This window comes from Exophiala xenobiotica (assembly GCF_000835505.1).
Source record: "Exophiala xenobiotica strain CBS 118157 unplaced genomic scaffold supercont1.2, whole genome shotgun sequence".
NCBI classification, from domain to species: domain Eukaryota; kingdom Fungi; phylum Ascomycota; class Eurotiomycetes; order Chaetothyriales; family Herpotrichiellaceae; genus Exophiala; species Exophiala xenobiotica.
Window position 1 is genome coordinate 1,142,293 of NW_013562493.1, and position 23,534 is coordinate 1,165,826.

At 50.9% G+C, this 23,534-nt stretch overlaps 8 protein-coding genes across 8 annotated transcripts; 6 read left to right on the forward strand and 2 right to left on the reverse strand.

Moving 5' to 3' along the window:
- Window positions 1–552: 552 nt before the first annotated feature.
- Window positions 553–1,863, forward strand: PV05_02611 (1-pyrroline-5-carboxylate dehydrogenase; the record flags this gene model as incomplete). Its single annotated transcript, XM_013463191.1, has 3 exons — window positions 553–689; window positions 745–1,196; window positions 1,256–1,863. The coding sequence occupies 3 exons, from the start codon at window positions 553–555 to the stop codon at window positions 1,861–1,863; spliced, it is 1,197 nt and encodes a 398-aa protein (XP_013318645.1).
- A 787-nt stretch (window positions 1,864–2,650) lies between these two features.
- On the forward strand, window positions 2,651–7,192 carry PV05_02612 (uncharacterized protein; the record flags this gene model as incomplete). Its single annotated transcript, XM_013463192.1, has 8 exons — window positions 2,651–2,921; window positions 2,974–3,031; window positions 3,092–3,155; window positions 3,210–3,452; window positions 3,504–3,931; window positions 3,982–4,545; window positions 5,180–5,621; window positions 5,669–7,192. The coding sequence occupies 8 exons, from the start codon at window positions 2,651–2,653 to the stop codon at window positions 7,190–7,192; spliced, it is 3,594 nt and encodes a 1,197-aa protein (XP_013318646.1).
- A 132-nt stretch (window positions 7,193–7,324) lies between these two features.
- On the reverse strand, window positions 7,325–10,682 carry PV05_02613 (uncharacterized protein; the record flags this gene model as incomplete). Its single annotated transcript, XM_013463193.1, has 3 exons — window positions 7,325–8,314; window positions 8,947–10,586; window positions 10,640–10,682. The coding sequence occupies 3 exons, from the start codon at window positions 10,680–10,682 to the stop codon at window positions 7,325–7,327; spliced, it is 2,673 nt and encodes an 890-aa protein (XP_013318647.1).
- A 985-nt stretch (window positions 10,683–11,667) lies between these two features.
- On the forward strand, window positions 11,668–12,942 carry PV05_02614 (uncharacterized protein; the record flags this gene model as incomplete). The annotated part of the gene is made up of 5 exons (XM_013463194.1): window positions 11,668–11,890; window positions 11,951–12,179; window positions 12,227–12,313; window positions 12,372–12,453; window positions 12,508–12,942. The coding sequence occupies 5 exons, from the start codon at window positions 11,668–11,670 to the stop codon at window positions 12,940–12,942; spliced, it is 1,056 nt and encodes a 351-aa protein (XP_013318648.1).
- An 841-nt stretch (window positions 12,943–13,783) lies between these two features.
- PV05_02615 (uncharacterized protein) lies at window positions 13,784–16,086 on the forward strand (the record flags this gene model as incomplete). Its single annotated transcript, XM_013463195.1, has 4 exons — window positions 13,784–14,529; window positions 14,577–15,500; window positions 15,558–15,895; window positions 15,944–16,086. The coding sequence occupies 4 exons, from the start codon at window positions 13,784–13,786 to the stop codon at window positions 16,084–16,086; spliced, it is 2,151 nt and encodes a 716-aa protein (XP_013318649.1).
- A 567-nt stretch (window positions 16,087–16,653) lies between these two features.
- Window positions 16,654–18,609, forward strand: PV05_02616 (uncharacterized protein; the record flags this gene model as incomplete). The annotated part of the gene is made up of 8 exons (XM_013463196.1): window positions 16,654–16,794; window positions 16,840–16,986; window positions 17,040–17,250; window positions 17,310–17,394; window positions 17,446–17,698; window positions 17,746–17,831; window positions 17,887–17,978; window positions 18,035–18,609. 8 exons carry the CDS (start codon window positions 16,654–16,656, stop codon window positions 18,607–18,609), a joined length of 1,590 nt encoding a protein of 529 aa, XP_013318650.1.
- Window positions 18,610–19,092: 483 nt separating this feature from the next.
- Window positions 19,093–20,766, forward strand: PV05_02617 (uncharacterized protein; the record flags this gene model as incomplete). Its single annotated transcript, XM_013463197.1, has 4 exons — window positions 19,093–19,398; window positions 19,447–20,119; window positions 20,163–20,617; window positions 20,668–20,766. 4 exons carry the CDS (start codon window positions 19,093–19,095, stop codon window positions 20,764–20,766), a joined length of 1,533 nt encoding a protein of 510 aa, XP_013318651.1.
- Window positions 20,767–20,964: 198 nt separating this feature from the next.
- On the reverse strand, window positions 20,965–23,046 carry PV05_02618 (uncharacterized protein; the record flags this gene model as incomplete). Its single annotated transcript, XM_013463198.1, has 6 exons — window positions 20,965–21,619; window positions 21,675–21,747; window positions 21,795–22,521; window positions 22,569–22,714; window positions 22,765–22,845; window positions 22,905–23,046. The coding sequence occupies 6 exons, from the start codon at window positions 23,044–23,046 to the stop codon at window positions 20,965–20,967; spliced, it is 1,824 nt and encodes a 607-aa protein (XP_013318652.1).
- Window positions 23,047–23,534: the final 488 nt, after the last annotated feature.

Genomic DNA, 23,534 nt, shown 5'->3' on the forward strand with positions numbered 1-23,534 from the left:
AATATGCTGACCCAGTCTGCTTCTTCCACCTTGTCGGTCTATCGCCAGGCGGGATTAAGACTCAGCACAGCCCGAGTATGGGCGATATGTCCAATACAATGCAGGAGGCTATTAGCTACAGCTGGTTTGCAACATACTCCCAAACCCTTCAACGAACCCAATGTGAGGAACACTTTTGTGGCGCTCCGTGTCCCGACTAACCTAGAACCAGTTACACTATGCACCGTCTTCCCCTGAGCCGGAGAAGTTGATTGCAGCACTGGAGGATATGCGGGCAAAGATTCCTGTGCGCGTACCAGCGTTCGGGATGGCGAAGACCAGGCAACGCAATCAAACGAGTTAGCTTCCGAGACTTACTTGCCATCCGAGGCGTCTACTGTGTTTGCTCAATACAAGCCGGCGACCGAAGTCGACGTATCTGCAGCGGTCAAAGCGGCTTTGAAGGCGAAAAGGTCCTGACAAGACACCCCGTTCTACGACCGAGCGGCATTCTTCTTGAGAGCAGCAGAGCTCGTGTCGAAAAAGTACCGATTCGAGCTGATGGCGGCAACCATGCTCGGACAGGGCAAGAATGCATGGCAAGCAGAGATTGATGCGGCTGCCGAACTGGCCGACTTCTACCGTTATAATGTGTCGTTTGCTGAGGAGATCTATTCGAGGCAGCCTATGAACGAGCGCGGACAAGCAGGGTGGGTGGCATTATGTGCACTGGAGTAACCTCGTACTGACGCTGTGTAACCGCAGACGTACTGAGTGGGGTTCGCTGGAAGGTTTTGTCTATGTAATTTCGCCATTCAATTTTACCGCCATTGGAGGAAACCTGATCTCGGGCCCCGCGCTTCTTGGGAATGTTGTTCTGTGGAAACCGTCTGCTTCCAACATCTATGCAAGCTATCTGGTGTACAAAATTCTTCGCGAGGCGGGCCTACCACCTAATGTCATCCAATTCACTAACGGTGATGCTGAAATGGTGACCAAAGTGGCTCTCGACCACACCGAGCTTTCGGCAATCGATTTCACAGGCTCCTCCTCCGTCTTCCGCAGTCTGTTCGGCAAGATCGCAGACGGCGTGAGGGAAAAGCAATATCGCGACTTCCCAGGCCTTGTTGCGGAGACATCAGGGAAGAACTTCCACCTTGTGCACAAATCTGCCGACATTAGCAATGCAGTAAACATACGATCCGCGCCTCCTTCGAGTATGCTGGGCAAAAGTGCTCGGCCTGCTCGCGGATTTACATCCCCGAGAGCCGTGCAGAGCAATTCTTGTCAGAAATGAAGCACGAGTTGGCAAGCGTCAAAGTTGGTCCGCCTGAAGACTTTGGTAGCTTTACGGGTCCTGTCATCAATCAAGCAGAATTCGACAAGGTTACCAAGGCTATCGACGCCTCGAACAAAGATAGTCAGCTTGAACTTGTCACAGGTGGTAAGTACGACTCTAGAGAGGGTTTGTACATTGAACCTACGCTTTACGTTGCAAAGAATGCCGATCACCCTCTCTTTGACCGGGGGCTGTTTGGACCTGTGCTGGTAGCCTATGTCTACCCTGATGCTGAGTTCGACTGGGTCCTGGAAAAGATTGACCAGAAGGGCGGAGGGTTTGCACTTACTGGAGCGATTTTCGCCAACGACACAATGGCGATCCGCAAAGCCGAGAACAGATTGCGCTACGCGGCTGGCAACTTCTACACGAACTGCAAGACGAATGGCGCAGTAATTGGTCAACAATCATTCGGAGGAGCACGAGGCAGTGGCACGAATGACAAGGCCGGCAGTGCAAACATGCTGATGCGCTTCACAGCTCCTCGCACGTTGAAGGAGGATTATAACACTTTGGACAATGTACTGTACCCAAGTAATGCATGAAGTCGTTTTGCTTTCAGGGTGTCGAAGGAGGAAGCCAGGATTACGAAAATTGGGAAGACATGGTCCCTGCAATGGGGATACGGAATCAATTTCTTTTCTAAGGATAAACGGCCTCAGCATGTAATACACTTGGTAAGTCTGCCAAGGGTCGACTTGGTGCTGGTGCTATCTTGTACATATCAGGCTTGATCGCAAATCATCACTGTACCCCAAAGCGATCACTAAATAATTGTTGCCCGACTAACGGCAGGAAGTCCTTCTAGAAAACCTGGAGTGCGGAGTGACTCCTTTGTGCCACCAAGCAGTGCCGAGGAGACGAGGGGTAGTTGTTAGGGGTCCCATGAGGAAACCTCGAGGGAAACCTACACCCGACCTATCGAGTTCCCTTTGGCAGTCGGCTAAACCCAGCATCCTCGCTAATCATCAGGGACTTTATCCATGTCCGCAATTGTCCGCTTCTAGAGACGGACCTGCCGTCTTCCAGACCGAGTAGCGGCGTGAAATACTCCGCTTTTCGCCGCACACTGATCATTGTACGTCAGCACCCATCATATCGTTGATGAATCAGAACAGCCACGAGTGAGAATGGCCTGAATCCTGGCAAGGCCGGAGCAGGCGGAGAAGAGAGTCTGGAGGTAAGAGTCTGAGGCCTTAAGTGGCATTTAGGACCCTCCCATATCGTTCTCCTACGTGCCAATCCCACAGTGAGACAGCCAGGTATAAGAGCGGCTCTCCAGAAAAGCTCGTCTTGAGGAGATCAGATTGCCACAATCTGTGAGCAGCGGACATGGCTGCACGCTCTGTGATACCCGGCACTGTGCACCTTGTCGACTTACAGGGTACTCTAGCTGTCAAGCATGCGGGAGGGAACCTCGACGATGTGGTGCTGGTGCCTGCTCCGTCCAATGATCCAGATGACCCTTTGAATTGGTCACCGAGGCGAAAGTTGCTGTCCACGGTCTCCTTGGTTGTGTATCTCTTGATGATAGGGTTGGCAGTGTCTTGTGTCTACTCAATCATTGTGCCAATCTCGCAAGACACTGGTCTTACCGTGGCTGGTAATCAGAGCATAGACATCCGTCATCGCAAAGATGCTGACTTACGTCTTAGATCTCAATTCTGGAACTGGCTATCAATTTCTATTGATGGGTTGGGGTTGCTTGCTATGGTAAACCTCTCACCGAGCGGCCAGGTCTCCCATCAGCCCGAAACTAACCCTCTCGATCAGGCAGCCTACAGCTCAAACATTCGGCAAACGACCCGTCTACCTTCTATCACTATTGCTATCCATCGTGAGGGATCTCTTCTCCGTAGTGGCACAACCACAAGGCTAATTGATGATGCAGGGCATAACTGTATCGGTTCCCTACGTCAGGACTGCAGGCTCCTGGTGGGCGCTCAAGGTGCTTCAAGGACTTTTGGCAGCCCCCAGTGAGTCGTTGGCCGAAATTTCCATCTCCGATATATACTTTTCTCATCAGCGTGGAACGTATATGGCGATATACGCTCTGACGTTGTACACGGCTGGCTTTCTCGCACCGGTCTTTTCTGGCTTCATCAATGATGCCATGGGCTGGGAGTGGGTACAGGTAAGCACAGCAAAGAATCATGTCTGGCAACTCCTGATTAATGAGTGACAGTACTGGTGCACCATTTGGCTCGCAATTGGTTTTGTGTTCTGTTTCCTTTTCCTGGAGGAGACAAACTACAACCGACCCTCGATCCTCAATGACGAAGCACAGTTAGCTGCGGCAGCTACCGGATCAAACCCTGATGAAGAGACCAAATCCTACAGCGACAAGCCTGGCACCATTGAGGAGACCTATGCTGAACAGATGCCGAGTCATACCCAGTATGAGAAGAAAAACTATCTGGCAAAACTCAAAGTTTTCGACAGACGAAGACCACTCCGACATTTCTTATTCGGTGTGGTGCGTCCACTCAAACTCATGACATTTCCTGTCATTGCTTATTGCGGTTTCAACTATGGTGCTTCCTTGATTTGGTACAACGTCCTGAACGCGACCTCGTCTCTGATTCTCAGTGGCGCGCCATACAATTTTGCCCCGTGAGTCTCTCTAGCCTGGGTGCGCCTTTTGACTAACAGCATCATCAAAGTTCCATGGTAGGACTGACATACTTCTCGCCTATCATCGGAACTTTTATAGGCTCTTTCATCTCCGGCAAATTAGGCGACAGACTTGTTCTACGACTTGCCCGCCGCAACAAGGGTATCTGGGAGTCTGAGCAGCGTCTTTGGCTTTACCTCATCCTTGTTGTTGTGGTGCCGTGGTCTTTGATTCAATGGGGTGTCGGCGCTGCTCACGGCATTCACTGGTTCGGCCTGGTTTTTGCCATGGGCGTCACAGGTGTGGCTTGCTCAGTCGGTGCTCAGCTGGCCATCTCCTACTGCATCGATACGTACAAGGACTTGGGTGCAGATGCTATTGTCAGCGTCATATGCATCCGAAACACCATGAGCTTCGCAATTGGTTATGGAGTCACTCCCTGGGTTGTCAATTTGGGATACCAGAACGCATTCCTGGTTGCTGCTTTTGCAGGGCTTGCGCAAGTCCTCACCTTCTTGGTTTTCATCAAATGGGGTGCCAAAATGAGGGCGGCGTCTGCTGAGCGTTATCGCGAGGAGGTCCAGAGGGCGGAGAAATTGGGAATTGCACATTAGTAATTTGATGCGAGCTCGTAGTCTGTCTAGATGAGTTGATCAAGCGTGACGGACGCGTAGAGTTATAGGCAAGACTTAGAAGTTTGGGCGTACATAGATACGTCTTTGTGCACTTGTGTCCTAGGCCATCACTCCCTAGGTAATTGAAGTGACAACAAGCATTTACGGCAGTTCGCTACTCGCCCCCCGGCATCAGCCACCGGTCTTTGCCGTCGTCTCCGGTGATTATTGGCCCAATATATTATAGCTGATGGAAGTAAGTGCCGAAGGGAAGACTGGAGTTTGACTGGCCACCCACATTCGCCAGACTCGTCCCCTTATAGGGGTGCCAACCCCATGAAGTGTTTTTCCTTCTGTCTATTTGCGGGGTTGCTGCTTTCTCGACATTACCTTCGTTCCTAACTCTATGAAAGCAGTACACCTTCAGCAGAGTACTGAAATTCACAGAGATTGCAGCGATTTCGCTCTCCCTATGACACCACATACCGTTAAGAGGCAGCCAATCAGCTGCGAAAACTGCCGCAACCGCAAGATCAAATGCACAGGAGGTCGAGCGCCGTGTGAATCCTGCGTGCGGAGAGGTTTCGGAGGTAGTTGTTACTTTGTACGCTCGGGAGGTCCTTTACGCGACAGTGCTCTCTACGACGATCTCGTTGACAGAATTGCAAGCCTGGAGTCTCTACTAAGGCAGCATATTGACGAGGATATTGCATGTCACAGGAATACGATTCCCCTGACTCCCACTGGGGTTTCGAGCGATGCATCAAGCTCCCCAAATATTTCAGCATACGCAGCCACAGACGCCAGTTTGCCACCATCATCATCGTTCCCATTGACGGGCTCCCTGTTAAAGTCACCAGGGGGTTATGTTCGCTTTATCCCCCATACCGAGTCCTTCAACTCCGAAGATATAGCAGCATTCATGCAAGGTGAAAGCCCATCATCGCCAACGAGTACGGCTGCCTTTCCGTTTTCTGTTGAGTCTACAGTTTCTAGACAGGCTCTCTTAGAACTTCTGCCTTCTAATCGCCAGTGCGACGAGTTGATGCAGAGGTTTTTCACTGTCTTTTCACCTGTGAGTTGTTTCACCCGTGTACTAGTGTTTGCTGACAGTGATAACAGTTGTTTCACGTTCTCCATGATCCCACGTTGCGAACTGAATACGCCGAATTCTGCAAGTCTCCTGGTCAAGTCCCACTGGCGTTCCTGGCACTACTTTTCGTCGTTCTCGCTATTGCCGTTCTAACCTTGGAGATTGACGATCCTCTACTGCAAGAACTCAGTCGCGAGGGATCTGGCATAGCCAGGATTCGTAGCATAGCTTCCAGATATCGGCAGGCTGCTACGAAATGCTTGTCCGCTGATCAGTTTATGCTGCAGCACAACTTGTACACTGTGAAGGCACTGGTGTTGTTGATTTATGCCATGTCTCATACTGACGGTCCAACCTGGCCGTTGCTGGGCTTGACCTTGCACATCGCCACAGCCATTGGCTGCCACATCGATCCAAACCATCTGGGTGTCGGCCCAGTCGAAGCCGAGGAGAGACGCCGCTGCTGGGCCGGCTTGAAAATGCTGTATCAAAATCAGGCCACATGCATGGGCAATCTGTTGCCGAATCCGGTCTCTGCTGATGTTGACCTCCCCGCAGATGTCAACGACGATGAGATCAATGAAAACGGTGTCCACGTTCCTTGCCTTGCTCCCTATCACACTAGGCCACCTACACAGATGACTTATATTCTTTACAAATTTCGGCTTTACAAAGTGGCGACCGATGTCTGCCGCGCCACCCTCGATTTCTTACCATTACAGAGCCCATTATTACGATCTCTTGACGCCAGGATAACTCAAGAGCAGAAAGAACTTACCAGAAGGTTCTCCAACTTCCAGAACTTGCCTCTTCACCACCAAGCAAACATGCAGATTCTCAAAAACTACACAAACCAGTTATATCTCATCCTACACCGACCCTACTTGAGGAATAACAATTCAATACAGCAGCGTGCTGAAGCAGTCGACGTTGAACTCATGAAGAAGAGTCGAAGACAGTGCAAGACTGCTGCCATGGCGATTCTGGATAGCCATGAGGAACTCTATGAAACTGCTGGATTTCGCAACTACTACTGGTATGTCTCTCGATTAGGCAGCTTCAACGCTTTCCTGGGTGCGTCCACCCTTCTTACAATGCTTCTTGATCCACAAATTCTACCTCTCAGCGACGAAGAATACTTTTTTATCTTGGCTATGGTTCAACGCTGCAGTCAACGACTCGAAGCTATGTCGGAGAGAAGTGAAGTATGTGCCAAAGCCTTTCCGATTCTTCGACGCATTCTTGGAAAGGCAGAGCAGCATGCACGGGGACGCATCAGCGCAGACGTCGTCATGCCAGAGATATTGGGCAACGCTGTGCCCTTCGGCGTGGTCCGAGAACCGAATCTGGTCGGCTCTTCGATAACACCCCCAATGGATAATCCAATTCCCGCTGTTGACCTTGACGGCTGGACATTACATCCAGAGCTGAATGCGATCATGAGCCATCTCCCTCCCGAACAGTGGCTTGCCCCATCATCGTTCAACTGGGACCGTTGCTGGATTCCGGATGTTGTTCAGACGAGTACAGTGATACCGGATTCCTGGAGCTGAACAATCCTGATATGAGAAACAGCGCTAGATATGTATCAGAAGCACACCAGTAGAGCAGGGGGTTCGGGACGCCGTGGAGACCATAACAGGACGACAATAAAGGACATTAGTGAAGCCGACTTGTTCTATGACCTAGTCCCTGAGAGTAGGCCTTTCTGGACCCCAAATATACATAGAGTGCGGTCCCAACTCCTCCCTAGTCACGGGTGTCTCGCTGTTGACCAGATCACCGTCCGCATAGTGTTCTACCTCGAAACCGCTCTCATCATACCAGTAGTCGAAGATTTGGCTTCCAAGGACATGTCTACCAACACCCCACGATAGTTTATACCCTTTCGATTCGAGGTAGTTGTGGCCTAACTGCTGCACATCAAAGTCATGGACTTCAAAAGCACTATGCGAAACATCAACCTTCTCGCCTTCCTTTGCAGGTTTCAGGTAAAAAGAATGATGATCCGTATACCCGAGTCCATGATCGATATGAAAGAAGGCGACCGCAGGCTTTCCATCTATGGTCACGACGTCGGACAGTGCAAGGCCGAGCTTCTGCGTATACCAGTCATACATCGTCTGATAGGTGCCCGGCGGGTAGGAGACGCCATAATGACCAAACTTATGCACCGGCGCTGGACCTAGTTGAAAGCGCTGACCACACCCTACTCTGGGCTTCTCGTCTTCGTAGTTCACGACCAGCTTCCGCAGGTTCCTCTGCTCGATCTCTGGCTCCTTCTCTTGGATTCCCCAGACTAGGTGGACAGGATGACCAACCGGATCCTTCAAGGTAACAATCTCGCCGCCACCAGGCCCATCGAGCTTGCTGACCGTCGTCGCGCCGTTGATAGTAGTCGCTTTATCCAAGTCCTCGCGTGAATCGACGAGATAAGCGTTTCCTCCCCAGTGTGGCTGGCAATTGTGTGAGCGCCGAGCTACATAGCAGTACGGCTCCCTGCCATAACCTTTAAAGTAAATGACATCGTCGCCCCGTTGTTCGGCCACTTCAAACCCGAAATCCAGAAGGAATTTAGACGCTTTGGAGAGATCCGCGTGGTAGTATATGACAAATTGTGTTTTGGCAAGCTTAACGCGACTATCGCTGAGAGAACCCATTTCAGGAGTATGACGCTATTTCGACTCGATCAACCGAGAGTGACGTTTATTGTTGTTGATATATCCTGCAATCGAAGACAGAACAGGGCGAACAGAGCGTGTTCGAACAGCTTAGTTATGCTCGTGGCCTGATGGTCGGAATCGGAATCGCAACAAGACGTGTCTTAGAAAATACGCTTCCTTGTCTTCTTGCGGGGTACACCGAAATGGAAATCCTCCGGCTGCCTGAGATCGATCATGCTGTTCTGCGAGATCGAGTCCGTCCACGGTGTTCCTTGATTTTGCCGTAAGTTGCCGCTCTCCGTTCCGGGACCCCGGGTGGTTCAGCTGGAGATGCCGTCCTGCATTCATGCATGAGACGACAGGATGATGGCTTTCTAATACAAGCCATTTGAGCCGAAGAGCCATTAGACCCCTTATGAGCACAATGTCAGCTGATCCCAAAGCACTCTGCATCCATCAGGCTCTTCGAGAGGAATCGGGGTTCTGAATAAGCGAAAGAGTGGGTTTGACACCTTGTCGAACATACCCAGGGGTCATCCTTTTTACGAACAGCCCAGTACTTTCTGCAAGACTTTCTGCAGCCTTGCTTTAGGGTCGGCTTGCATCTGCTTACATCGCCAGCATACGAAATGATCTGGCCGTACCAAGACCACCCCGTCCTCATCAACTCCGCGTATATCCTGCCAGCCCCAATATGCATCCATATAATCCTGTCCCACGCCGATACCGTATGCTTTCAGAGCAATTCCAGTTTCTTTCATGATCTCTTCGGCGGCTTGTTTCCATGCCTCACCACCAATGCCCGTGAAAAGAGTAAAACAACCTGCACCAGAGAGATCTAGTGTCGATATTCGTTGCGATTGCCCATCCTTTGCTAGCCAGACATGTGGTAAATGAAAGCCTGGATATGTCGATTTGACATGCTGTTTCACCAAATTCACACCGTCCAGCTCTGGCGCGATATCGCCGGGTTCAACAATCGTGAGCTGAGAATGCGTATATATCTGATTCATCTGTATCCCCAGAGCATTGAATTCGTCATCAGTTTGCTCCATCAGATCGCGGATCTTCGTTCTCAATGCCTGGCCTTCTGGTGTAGGTTCTCGCATTAGACTCCTTAGCTGCGAGCGTTCTTCCTCCGTCGCACCCATAAGTGCCCACAACTTTCGATGCACCAACATTCCATCATTGGCCCTTCGAACTACCCCGTCGCCAACTGGTTTCCGCTCTGGTGTTAGACTGTTCAATATTCTTGGGCTAGCAAGTCCTTTCAGTACATAGGCAAGTTTCCATGCAATATTGAACGCATCAGAGATGCAAGTATTGCTTCCTAGTCCATTGATCGGAGGATGACGATGCACTGCATCTCCAATGCACAGTACACTTCCCTTCTTCCAGATTCTTGCTACCTGATCATTAATATTCCAGCGAAAGTGTCCTAGTAGTTCGATTGGAATCGTATCATCGCCAAACATCTGGTGGAGTCTGTGTAGTACTTGCTTATCGGTTGGTTCAAAATGCTCTAGGTGTTCAGCAGGGTGCATAGATACAATGAACTCATTCCAAGGACGCACCATCCTGACAGATCCGGTGGCGGACCAGTCAGGTGCCTGTGGGTTGAGAATCCAGTTCATTGAACCAGGACGGTGTGCGAAATACTTGGTTAGATCGGCCTTTATGTGTACATTGAACGCCAAGGATAGCTGTTTGCCGTCGACGGGGATGTCGAGACTGTTCAGGACTGAGCTTCTTGCGCCGTCCGCGCCTACTAGGTACTGGGAGATGATCCTGTAGGTCGTATTCGCTACTCGGTTTCGAACAATCGTTCGTATCCTCCCATCAGGCAGTTGCTCTTGCGAGATAAATTCCGTGTTGAATCTGAACTCTGCTCCTAATTTTGTCGCTTCTTGCACCAGAATGGGTTCAAGTAGGCTCTGCGGAAGATCCGACATCTGACATGGACTTGCGGCAAGATACTCTCCCACTTGGTCAGGCTTGTTGCCCCAAGCATAAACTCGTCCATATTCCTCCCCATTCAGTGAATGTAACCATCCCACGTGTTCCAGGTCTTCTTTGGGCGCCGCAATGGGCTTTACGAGATGCTCGATACCAGCGTCTCGAAGGACTTCCATGGCTCGCTGGTTGAAAATGTGGGCGCGTGGCGTGTTGGCAGTCCCTTGGTGGCGTGAAATAACCAAGGTTGAAATATCGAAGCGGCCCAGCAGGAGGGCAGTCGTTGCACCTGAGGGTCCTGCGCCCACGATGAGGACGGGAACCTCGAGGCCTGTGCCCATGGTGTTAGATATGGCTGGGAGCGATACAATCTGTGATGGTTACCTTGGTCATAGCCATTTGGGGTCTCGGCAAGATATTCACCCATATTGGGCAATTAGTAGAGGTCACCTTTATATCCTTCTCATGCCTTCCCGCATCAGGTGAAGGAGCGTGTACGTGCACATCAATTTACTCTAGGCTTGATGAGCCATCTGATGCCTTGCTCCGATGTTCCTCGGATCGAAATGACATCCGTCAATTCGTTGGGCGCTTAAATTAGGCTCAGCTCAGGGACGGTGAACCCTGATCCAGGGTCGCTGGGGACGCAGCAGGCTGACCTCGCCATCCTTCACGGCGGGGGTCGGACACGGTCAAAAGCCCCGAATTTCTCAGAGTACCGTGTTTCACCGTTTGATGGTTGAATGGGGAAAACGTGGGGTCTCCAGGACCAGATCAGATGACATACTCCGGCAGTGTTGTTTCGGACGTGTTGTCATTCAGGAGATCCTCTAATGATTGAATTGTAGTATGTACTCGCCTTTGAGCTTGTAGTCATAAAGAGGCTTCCCCAGTCTCATATCTACCCACCATCAAACACCACAATATGAATGGTCACAGTGAACAGGTGGGAAGACCGGGCGCGGTTCTACTCCGTGCTAACCTTGGACTTAGTCAAAGAAACCTTTCAAGGTCGTAGTAGTTGGAGCTGGCCTTGGTAAGACCGTTCACGGGATTTTGAAGTCGATATGCTGAGGATGTGGAGGCGGTCTAGCTGCTGCCGTGGCTTGTCTGCGCCATGGAATTGAGGTTGTCATACTGGAGAAGGCGCCGGAGATCTCCCCAGTTCGTACACATGGAGATTGATGGTTTGTGTCCGAGAGGTATGTCTGACCTAAAAGCATATAGATTGGTGCAGGCATACAGATACCGCCAAACGCAGCCAGAGTGCTGCAGTATTTCGGACTTGAGGACAAAATACGCGAAGCACGAGCCATCCAAGTGAAGCAAAACCATCTAAAACGATGGAAAGATGGGAAGATACTTTGCAGCAGACAGGGAGGCGACCGAATGATCAATGACTTTGGCGCACCATGGTTGTGAGTGGGTTTGATGACATCGCGCAGGCCTGGATTGCTGATCACGCCGTTAGTGTGATACACCGAGCAGATTATCATACGGTCCTCCTGAACGAAGCATTGCGGCTAGGAGCTGATCTTCGGAAGAACTCAGAAGTGGTGGATGGCGATTTCTCACCTCCAAAACCTTACGTGTTGCTGCAGACTGGTGAAAAGGTTGAGGGAGACGTCGTTGTTGGTGCAGATGGTCGGGTGGTATAAGTACCTGGGTGTTGAGTGCAAGCTGACGTCGGTGTAGGCCTATGGTCGTTCATTCGCGATATGGTACTGGAGAAACCTTCTCCGCCGGAACCAACAGGTGACTTAGCATATCGTGGCACCTTTACTCGAGCACAGCTTGAAGCATTTAACGACCCAGACATCAACGAATTGATCAACTCAAGATGCACTTACAACTGGATGGGCCACAATAAACACACTGTCTTTTACCCCGTCAAGGACGCAACTGCTTTCAACCTGGTTCTTATGTGAGTGATGGGAACGTCAGAGCCACTATATCTAACAGATCCTTTAGTCGCCCAGATGACCTCCCACCAGATTCAAGGACGTCTGCAGGTGATATCGGAGAGATGCGAATGACTTATGAAGGCTGGGATCCTGTGTGAGTCTAAATTGGCGTAAGTATTCATGTTCCGCCCATGCTGATAGGCCATGAAAAGAGTGCAGAAGATTATATCATGCCACAATAGCGTCTTGAAATGGAAGCTGTGTCATCACGAGGAACTTAGAACTTGGGTCTCGGTAAGCCGTCGCAAACTAGTTCACTGTACGAGCACATCGTTGACATCCGCACAGGGTAATGCTATCACTATAGGCGACGCGTCTCATCCCAGCTTGCCATATCAAGCGCAAGGAGCCGCCATGGCGGTCGAAGATGGCTGTGTGCTTGGGACTCTACTCGGGCGCTTACAAAGCTCGGATCTAATACCCGAGGAGGGTAAGCGAGAAAAGATACATTCCATCCTGGAACTGTGCGAAGGTCTGCGTAAGAAGAGAACAACGCTTCAAGTGAGAGGTGCTATCGCAAATCGCTATATGTTCCACCTGCCCGACGGTCCTGAGCAAGAACAACGCGACAGAGATTTAGCAGAGGTTGACTGGATCAAACCGTGCCGGTGGCAATGGGCCGATTTCGGATACCAGAAGAAAATGCTGGGGTTTGAAATGGTGCAAGACACGAACAACGCGTTCGAAGTGTGGATTGAAGACGTGCGCAATGGTGATGCTTAGGCACCGCAGGCTCAAGCCTCGTCATTTTAGGATAGGCGTTGAATAGAACATTCTCTACGAACTGCCGTTCTCCCACATGGCGCTCGAGGTTTGTCAGATCTTGCTCTAGGCTCAATACTAGTGGAGAGGGTGCCGCATTACCCGGTGTGCTTGTGTGCTGCTTTTTTGATAGGGTCACTAGGCCACAGCAAGCCCCTGGAGCGCTGATCAGTGTCACCGGCACAGCGGTTGTTCCAATAAGCTTGATGAAGCATTAGTAGTGAGCCTTGGAACTAATGCTTTCGGTTAGCTCGTCCCCCGACAGCCCCCCAGCATCCCCCCCCCCAGATCCAATGAGAAATCCACTTCTCCTCATGCTCCACGAAGACTTCACGATTTCTCCGCATGCTCCATGAAGTCCCATGGTTCCTCCAGCGGCCTGCGACAACCACTTGATTTGCAAGTAGGAAGCAGCACGCATCTCGCGTCCGCGCCCTAATCTACACGCCACACGCCAGCACAAGTACTGCCACGGATAACATGACTGGCATTGAGTTTGTTACCAGCGCTGGTGCTTCCTTTGGAGGGCAGCATTGCATAGACTCGGCCATACCACCAACACAGCCTGCGGTGCAAAGCTCTATCCAACGTCCTATGTGGCCTAGCCGTGCCTGCGAGGAGTGCAAGAGGTGAGAGACTACCTAGCCACGTAGATTGTAGCTGAATGCTGACACGCGGTGTGCCTAGGAAGAAAACGAAATGTACGATCCTTCTTTGCTCAGCTTCATCCCTGCAGCTGCTTTGAGCACCCTGACAACTGCAATATGTGACCCAGATGGAACGCTGATGCCAATTAGGTGATATGGGCAGGCCGGCATGCTCGCTGTGTGCGCGTGTTGGCAGTGAATGTATATTTCCAACGAAAAGAAAGCGTCCAGAGCCTCGGCGCAACAGCAGTAACAAGAAAGAGAAGAAGAGTGACAGCAGAGACGCAAATACCACATTCGACAAATTGCTTGATAAACCAGACTGGCCTGCTGCTAAGAGAGTTCTGCTCTCTATCTTCCGTCATGAAGATCGCCTCATGCAACTCATCAACTCGACAAGCCCCTCGTCAGATAGCGACAAACGGCGCTCGGCAGGGCCTGCATGTTCTGAAAGATCTGAAGGATCGCCATCCAGGTCTCAAACACAAGATATAGGACAGCCCTTGGGGAGTACAGAGGCCATAGAATCGAACGTCCCTCGATCGACAAAAGTAACAGACTTTCTGCACGATCCATCAGGCCAGCAAATGATGCAGTTGCAAACCAACGAAGAACAGGGTAATATATGGCAATTCCAGCAACTATGCGGACCTTTCGGGGAGAATGAGTCTGATCTCTCACAAGGGCTGCTGCCGGACGAAGTCTTGCAATGGGTTGTGCAGAGTCCAGTCAGACATCAAGATCTTCAGAGCTTCCAGTACTCAGATTCTGCTGGTCAGGCAAGATCAGAGGCTCATTCCGCCTCTTCAGGGTTCTCTCTGTCGCCTAGTGGAGGACCTTTTGACACTTCTAGTGCGAAGACTTATTCTTTGGCAGTACCCGAAGACCAGGTGGTACATTTGTACGATTTGCCTTGCCATGGTCTTTCGTTGCTAATATGATGATCAGGGTTGAGCTCTTCTTCGCCAGAGTGAGCAGCTTCCTACCTATCTTTCACCGTCCCCGGTTTTATACTAGATACATTCCGCAAAACGTATCTGACGGAGAATGTTTCCGACGACTAGACCTGGAGTCAGCTTTGATACTCAATGGCATCATGTCGTTATCGGCTCGCTTCTCTACCTCGCCATACTGGAGCGCAACCACGCCGAACGAACGTGGAGAAATCTTCGCCCAGAAAGCCAAAACCATATTTGCCGATGCTACTTCCCAAGAAGATAGGACTCCTACCTTGAGCTACTTGCAAGGCTGCATTCTGCTTGCATTCTACCATCACACCAATTCGCCCAGCTCTTTTGGATGGATGCTGTCTGGTGTATGCATGCGCCTAGCGTATGACCTAGGCATCAACTATGTCGACGAGGATCTGATCGGACGTACTACCTTCGGTCGCCCTCAATGGTCGTCTGTCGAAGAATGGGTGGAGCGCGAAGAGAAACGCCGTGCATTCTGGTCCGTTTGGGAGCTTGATGCATTTCCTTCTACAATGTCACGTCGGCCTTACGCAATCGACCGCAATAAAATAAAAGCGTTGCTGCCCGCCTCGGATGATCACTGGTTTGCTGCTGAGCCGATTGCGTCTGCCTTCGTAGGAAGCACGCCTGCGACAGCCTGGAAAAGTCTTCAAGGCTCACCGAATCAGACGGAGAGGGCCTGGTTTCTTGTTGCCAACTCTCTGATGGTGCTGGCTTCAGATATGGTAGAGCAGAAAGGAGTCCCGCAGCAGGTCAAGGAGGAAATGGAGTCGGTACTCAGTTGTTTTGCCTTGAGTTTGCCTGAGCAGTTCCGTGTAGCATCCAATCCTCCAGTTTTCAATGAGCGGACCTTTGCGTCCAGCAACTGGATCATGGCTACGAACATCATGCTGACAGTGTGAGTATCTGGCATCCGAGTCTCAAGGGTGTCTCTGGATTCGCTAACCTTTTACAGAGCCCGTACTTATGCAGCTTTGATCGCAAGCTCGCCCGACAGTACCGTATCCCCAACCACAACCAACTTGAACTCGACCAACGGGCGGACAGCTACGGCGTCCAAGTGTGTGCAGCATGGACATGACATCGTACGCGTGGTGCGAGCATGGACACCGGACTACATTGCTTACACCACGCCATTCATTGCGTGTTCTCTCGTTGGGCCTGCAGCCATGCATTTTCCAGATCATGAATCCAGTTCCCAGGAGTTGCAGATCACCAGCGTCGACAAGGAGCTGGTTCTGCTTACGATACACCAGTTTGCAAGGTACTGGAAAATTGGCTCCCTGTTAATTGGTGAGTTTGTTATTCTTGCTGGCCTTCTCGCGGTCTAATGACAAGCAGATATCACAACTACCATTAACAAATTCAATGCCGAGTCTCCTTGTGAGCTTACTGCACGGGAGAAGGAATTGGCAGTGCGGTATGCGAGTATTATGCCGAGCATGGAGACACGAAACCGAGCGAACTCTATAGCTTCTCCTTAGGGATTGGTGTCTGCCTTACGGATATTGCTTTTCAACGTTGGGTGCTTATTCTCAACGTGATTCGAAGCGAAACCGCAAGATGTACTCAACCCATGATTGGCTTTCGACGAGAACGCGCCTAGAAGCTGTGCTTCTATCTGCTGGCTGCTGCATAATCCAGCCAGTGTCTGGTATGCACAGCCCAGCACAATTACCCCTCAAAGCCGAATCAGTGCATCAGCGCTCCAATCCTTGCTAGATCAATCTCCGTCATGTCACCGTTCGTAGAGAACTGTCACAGTCCGCATAAATAGACCCCACGCCAGACGGTGTCCAAACCCTGATCGCCGTTCCTTCCGCAGCTGCGACGTTGGTGCTGCTCTTCCGGTGCAAGTGGTGCCCGGGGCAGATGAGGATGGAATACCGCGAAACGCCGTCCACAAGGGACCAGTCATGCAGCGTCTAGCTAGCCTAAATGATATCTATTAAAGACTATCAACTTTCCCCAGATAAATAGGCCCGTCATTTTTGCGGGGTTGTCTCTTTCCATCCTCTGCTGGGAAAGATTGAGCTAGAGCACCGACTAACATGGAGGAGGCAAAGATGAACAAGGAAGTCGTCGCTGCAGAGTACGCAGACAGCGACCAGCATATTCACCAGCAAGCAGCAAAGACGCGAAACGGCATCACGCTCGTGCCACAGCCCAGCGATGACCCTCAGGATCCCTTAGTATGCCATTACCCTCCTGAAACAGCACACTTCTGACGACCATAGAACTGGTCAAAGGGAAGAAAGCTCTTCACCCTCTTTATGGTGTCCTTCGCCGGCTTTGCTGGTATGTTGCAAGCCGTCGGAAACGTCTCCAGTGTCTTTCAACAGGGAGCACTTTATGGTAAAACTCCTGTGGAGATCACATACTCGGTGTGTATGAGCCTTCTGGAAATCCATACACAATAGCTGATGGGAAGGAATAGGTTTCTGCCGCCACAGCTGGTCTCTGTGCTGGCCCGCTCTTTTGGGCTCCTGCAGCTCAAAAGCTCGGTCGGACTGGTTGTATCTTCTGGGCAATGATAGCTACCGCGGTGTGCACAATCTGGGCAGCTGTATGTACCAGCCCTGGATCATATGAGAGTTTTGTCATTTCGAGACTGTTTGGGTGTTTGTTTGGCTCGGCCGCAACCTGTCGTAAGTTCTCTCAACATCGACCTGTTTGGACGACTGCTACTAACTGTGACTGCTTCCAGTTGGTGCTTCTTTCATTACAGACTTGTTCTTCCTACATCAACGAGGCAAATGCTTCTCCTTCTATAATGTCATGATCCTTTTAGGGTAAGCATGCCACCTTTAATATCCCACGCGATGTCTAACTCTGCGACTCAGAACACTGGCTGGTCCGACCTTCTCTGGCTTTGTGGTTGGTAATGGCGCGTCATGGACAATAGAATACTGGTACAACGTCGGCCTTGAGCTTTTTGTGGTTCTTCTGGTCTTCTTCTGCATGGAAGAAACTGGCTTCAGCAGACCTGGAAAGGCGCAATATCCAAAGCGTTCAACTACGTTCCTTGGGCGGGCTATGGATGCTTACCTCTTCCGAAAACCAAGTGTCCCAATTGGCCGGAGCGCAGGCGACATTGTAAGTACACCGGGCTAACGACAAGCATGGTATGCTAACTCAGCAAGGGTAAACTTGCACTAATGCCATTCCGTATCGGTTTGCATCCGGTGGGCATTCTTGGAGGGCTCTTTATCATGGTGGTGTTCGGATGGTAAGCCTGATCTTAGTACCAAAGTCCCCTCCAAGGCGACTAATGTCACACACAGGTCTGTCGGTGTCAACAACCTCCTTGCAGTATTCCTGCAGTCCCCTGTCGAAGAAGGTGGATACGGGTTCTCGCCCAACCAAAACGCATACTGTACGTCCTTCCCGGCGCATGTCAGCGTCCAAGGAAAGAGACTAACACAACGATAGTCACGTTCTCCGCCTGGCTCGGCTGCATCAGCGGGAACCTCTATGGTCTGTTTTTCGCTGACAAACTTCCTCTGTGGATCTGCAAAAGAGCAGGCGGCATCTGGAGGCCTGAATACCGTCTACATGCGCTGTGGATCCCGTCCCTTATCGGCCTCAGCATCGGCTTGGGCTGTTTCGGCGCTGCCTTGCAGTATCATCTTCACTACATGGTTGCGGCACTTGGCAACTTCCTCCTCAACTTCTCCTCGAATGTTGCAGTGCCGGTCATCGTCAACTACGAAGTCGAATGTTTCACCAAGTATCCTGTCGAGGCCGCTACGATCATGAATTTCTACCGTACAATCTTTGGAATCGCCATTCCATTCTTCATTGACCCTTGGGAGGCGGCCGTTGGAACTGGCTGGGTTTTTGGAATGATGGCATTTTTCTCCATTGGTGCCTTTATGCTGATTATCACTCTTATGCTGGCTGGTCATACGATTCGTCATAAGGTCAGGAGCAGCATCATGTCTACTGAAGAGGGCGCAAAGATCATTGGAGCAGATGCTACACGTCTTGACGTCGAGGCACATTGAGGAGTACTTTGAAGCCAATGGCTGGGTCGGGATAGGTAGCTGGGTAGAATCAACAACAAACAACAGAGGTGATCCTGCTCATATCATGGGTAAAGTCAGATATTTACAATGGGAATAAGGTAGCTTCAGAAGTCTTCGTCTTAAAGGCCGGATGGTCCACACTTCGGCAGTTGACATGCATTGAACATGCCCCGACTTGGGAACACACCGCGTCGGCCGTTCAATGCCGCTTTGGGCCGTCAGCTCCAGATGCCGCTCCCCACGCACCTGGGAACGGCCTTGCTCCAGGTCTGCCGAACATCGTAAAGATCCGTGGAATCAGACGCTGCTCCCGTTTCCATACTTGGAATGTTGCTGGGTCATCACAGCCTTCAAGTATTGCACGATTTGTCCTTTTATCAGCAGACCTGATTCAGGGCCGTAGCCAACAACTGCATCAACACGACTTTGGAGGCTCGCCGTGAAGTCTACGTCTGGCCCACAATGGCATTCTTGCTGTCGTATGCTGAACTATTGTTGGCCGGGACTGCCCTACCTGCCTTTGGGCTGATATGTTATGCTTTCTACCTACGATATCAACCTTATGTACGAGACGCCCCAGGCCCGTTCCTAGCATCATTTACAGACCTATGGCGCATGCTAAAGGTTCATGGAGGCCGCTTTGAGCTTTCAAACCAGGCTCTTCACGCAAAGTACGGCGACCTCGTGCGTGTCGGGCCGAATTGTATCAGCGTCGGTGACCCACGTGAGATTCGACAGATTTATGGAATCAATAGGCTTTTCGAAAAGGTAGGATGAGTGACTCTTTGCCAGCAATGGTGTTGATGTGCATGACAGTCAGAGTACTACCGAGTTGCCCAGCCCATCGTCAATGGCAAGCGTGTGGCATCGCTTTTCATGATCAACGACGAGAAGCAGCATCAAGCCGCAAAACGTCCCATTGCCAGCGCTTACTCTATGACGAATTTGCTGGACTACGAGCCCTTTGTGGATAGCACGTCGAAATTGTTCGTTGAACGGATGAGCACACTCTATGCGAATACTGGCAAAGTTTGCGACTTCGGCGAATGGCTACAGTGGTATGCCTTTGATGTCATCGGAGAGATGACATTTGGTAGACGCTTTGGATTCTTGGAACAGGGCAAGGATGTGGCGAACATGATTGATGTCGTTCAGGCGTCAGGCTGGTACACTGCTGTCATAGGACAAATGCCTTGGTTGGACTTTCTGCTGGCGAAGAACCCTTTCATCGAGACATCCTGGGCTAAGCAGAAAGGTGCCATCTCCCGGTTCGTCATGACATTCCTGGGACCAAGGATAGAAGAAGCCAACAGAGTACGAAATGGCGAAGAGAAGGTGGTCAAAGATCGAACGGATTTTACAGCCAAGTTCATTGCTGCGGCTGATAAATATCATGGAAAGATACCGGCGCAACAACTGCTTGGATGGTCGCTCAGCAACATCAATGCGGGCTCTGACTCAACAGCGATCACGTTGCGTGCAATCTTTTGTAAGTTCGAAGCCGATACCCTGTACGCTATTAACGTAGGCAGACTTCCTTTGCTTGACTCCTCATGCGATGGGAAGATTGCGCCAGGAGCTCGACAATGCCAACCTCTCAGCACTACCTCGATACAAAGAAACCAACCACCTACCGTACCTGAATGTGGTAATCAAAGAAGCTATCCGACTGCATGCCCCAGTGGGAGTCATCCTGGAGCGACTGGTGCCAGAAGGCGGTGTGACCCTATGTGGCCACTTCTTTCCCGAGGGCACTATCGTGGGCTGCAACCCAGCAGTCGTACATATGGACAAGCGTGTCTATGGTCGCAAGTATCCCGTAACTCAGTATAGGCCCGAACGCTGGTTGGAGGCGACAGAGGAAGAAAGGGCAGAGATGGAGCGGTTGTTTATGGCTTTCGGAAGTGGTAAGCGGACGTGTATTGGCAAGAATATCAGTCTTTTGGAAGTCTACAAGTTGGTGCCGCTGCTGCTGAGCAAGTTCAATGTGCGTAACTTGCGCCTGTTCAGGTATTACTGCGCTGACAACCTCTTTAGTTTACCCTGGTGGATCCTAAGAGGTTAAAGATCTGGAACACGTTCTTTGTCCATCAGAAAGGCCTGGACATGTTCATTGAACCAAGGTCGCAAATGTAGAGACCTTCTGGGAGTTCCATTCCGTCAGAACATAAGTTGTCTATTCATACAGTGTAGTATTGCAGGAGCGTAGCCATATCTGCTGCACGTATTTATTCCGCTGGGGTGCTGCATACCTGCATACTCCAGGACCAGTCCCCTCTGGTAGCTTCTCTCTTGCCACGGTCTCGTTTGTACTATATCATCGCATGGTAATTCTCAACTTCGTGACAGCACCGATTTCATCACCGTTCTCAGCTTCTCGACCCCATCCTGTTCCCACCGCTGACTCCTCCATGCCACGAAATAGTCTGGCCTTACCAAGACACAGCCTGATTCTTCTATATCTCTGACCTTGGCCCAGTCGAGGTAGCGATCTTCATAGTCTTGTCTGAATCCTATCGAGTAAGCAGCGATAGGAACGCCAAGCTCAGCAGAAATCCTCTCCGCCGCGTCCTTCCATCCTTGGCCACCAATGCCGGTGAACAAAGAGAAGCGAGCTTTTCCAGCCAGATCAATCGTGGAAACTGCCTTGGAAGGAATGGTGTGGCTAAGCCAGACATGAGGCAATCGTGCACCAGGGTATGTGGTCGCATGATAGTATTCGAGGGGATCCGTCGAGAACGTAGGCATTGCTCCCTGGTCAGACTTGTACACGGCCGTCGACGTGTACCGTTGGTTCATCTCGATACCAAGACCATGTTCCTCGCGGTTGATGAGCTTCAAACACGCTTGCAACTCTTCCCGACGTTTTCGTCCTCTCTCAGAGTCTTCTTTGAGGATATTAAAGGCTTCCATGCGGGCCGCAACCGTGGACTCCAAATTCCCGAGAACTTCCCAGATCCTCTTGTGGTTGCGAAGAGAAGCGTTCGCCCTGTGCCGGATGTGTTAGCCTGCCGTACAGCATACATTAAACTTGGACATCTCACTGTGTAACGACGTCAAGCCCAACGGGTTGTCGTTCAATACTGAAACTGTCCAGCAACTCCTTTCCAGCGAGACCTATCGATGTCGTCAGTTGCTACTCAAATCCAGCTTGACTGCTTTACCTTTGTGGACCATTGCCACCTTCCATGCCAGGTTGTGGGCGTCTTGAATACAAGTATTTGACCCTAAGCCATGGTTCGGAGGGTGTCGATGTACGGCATCACCGAGACAGAAGACATCCCCTTTCGAGTATGCTTCTGCGGCTGTTTCATTGATCATCCAGGTAGAGATACCCTTGACTTTCACCTCGACTGAATCGTCTCCAATGAATTCGCGGACACGTTTCATGTACTCGTCGGGAGACCGATTTTTCCTTTCGGCTCCTGGCGTAGGAAAGATGATGCACAACCATTCGAACCACGGCTTCACCATTCGAATACAACCTATCCAAGCAAAATCGGGATGCTCCTTGTCGGGCGTCAGAAGCCAGTGCAGATTGCCCATGCGATTCTCCATCAGATGCGACAGGTCTGCCTCCATCAAAATGTTGATAGCATAACCCTGGCCAGGGCGCTTGATCATCGGGATGCCTGTTTGCTGCATGATGGGACTACGAGCACCATCGGCGCCGAACAAATACTTGGAGCGGACTCGATAATCGCGACCTGTGACTCTGTCGTGAAGAGTGGTGCTGACGCCCCTGCCGTTCGGTTCTTGGACGAAAGAGACGAATTTGGTGTCCCATCTGCACTTGAACCCATTCAACGTAGCATATCGTATCAGTAGAGGTTCAAGTAAGGTCTGTGGCAAGTCCAGAGGCTCTGAAGGGCTGGCAAGCGCATAGTCGCCCTGCTAAATGTCAGACCGCTTTCTGGATTAGGATATTTGGAGCATACCTTTCGTTTCGGGTCGTTGCCCCATGAGTAGATGCGAGCATACTCTTCACCAGCGAAACTGTTGGACCAACGGGTGTGAATCATAGAATCGCCAGAAGTGCCGATGATATAGCAGTCTCTGTCCACTCCAATGTCTCGCAGGCAGTCTGCTTCAGGTCAGCGACGTACACTCTGGGGAAAATCGGGCCATTCTCACCTATTGCTGCCATGTTCGTGATATGAGCTCGAGGGGTATCCGCGTTGCCTGGATCTTGGCTAACGATCAAGCCAGTCAAACCTACAATGCATCAACTTCACGTTGTCGCAGTAACAAATATATACATATTGCACACTCACCATGCTGCGTGAGAAAACATGCTAGCGAAGCACCAGCTGGACCAGTACCGACAATCAGATAATCCGTAAAGACTTCAATGTCTGTATCGCCATTTTGCACTCCATTGGCAGCGCCATCGCTCAAGCCGTTAGTTTGTGCCATGTTGCTCTGACGCAGCTAATCTACGTTCAAGAAGTCGATGAGTTCCGAAGTTAGATGTTGATTTTGGCTGTTTTATTGTAAGAATCGCGTTCCGTCAGTGGTCAAGCCACCATTGCTGGCCACTTACGATTTGGCACGATCCGGGATTCCTTTACCCCACGAGTTGGCTCGTGCCTGTGGTCCAAGAAGCCCTTTGCCGAGGTAGAGCCTGGAGCAAAGTTCCCAATGCGCTCAACTTGTTCTGTCCAAACGTCTGGGGTTGCGGACTGATCTTGTGCAGATGATGAACAGGCACGTTTGGTGTGAAGGTCCGAAAGGCCGTCACTCTACCACGGAAGTCGTAATTGGTGGATTGTTCCCTCGTCAAGCCGAAGGAAAGCCATACGGAATGAGGTTCCGACGGCCCCGGAAGAAATGGGGTATATGCTCGGATGGCCTGGGGTAGTGCTTTTCGGGACCCCAAGTTCCAACCGTTCGAGAGCTGACGG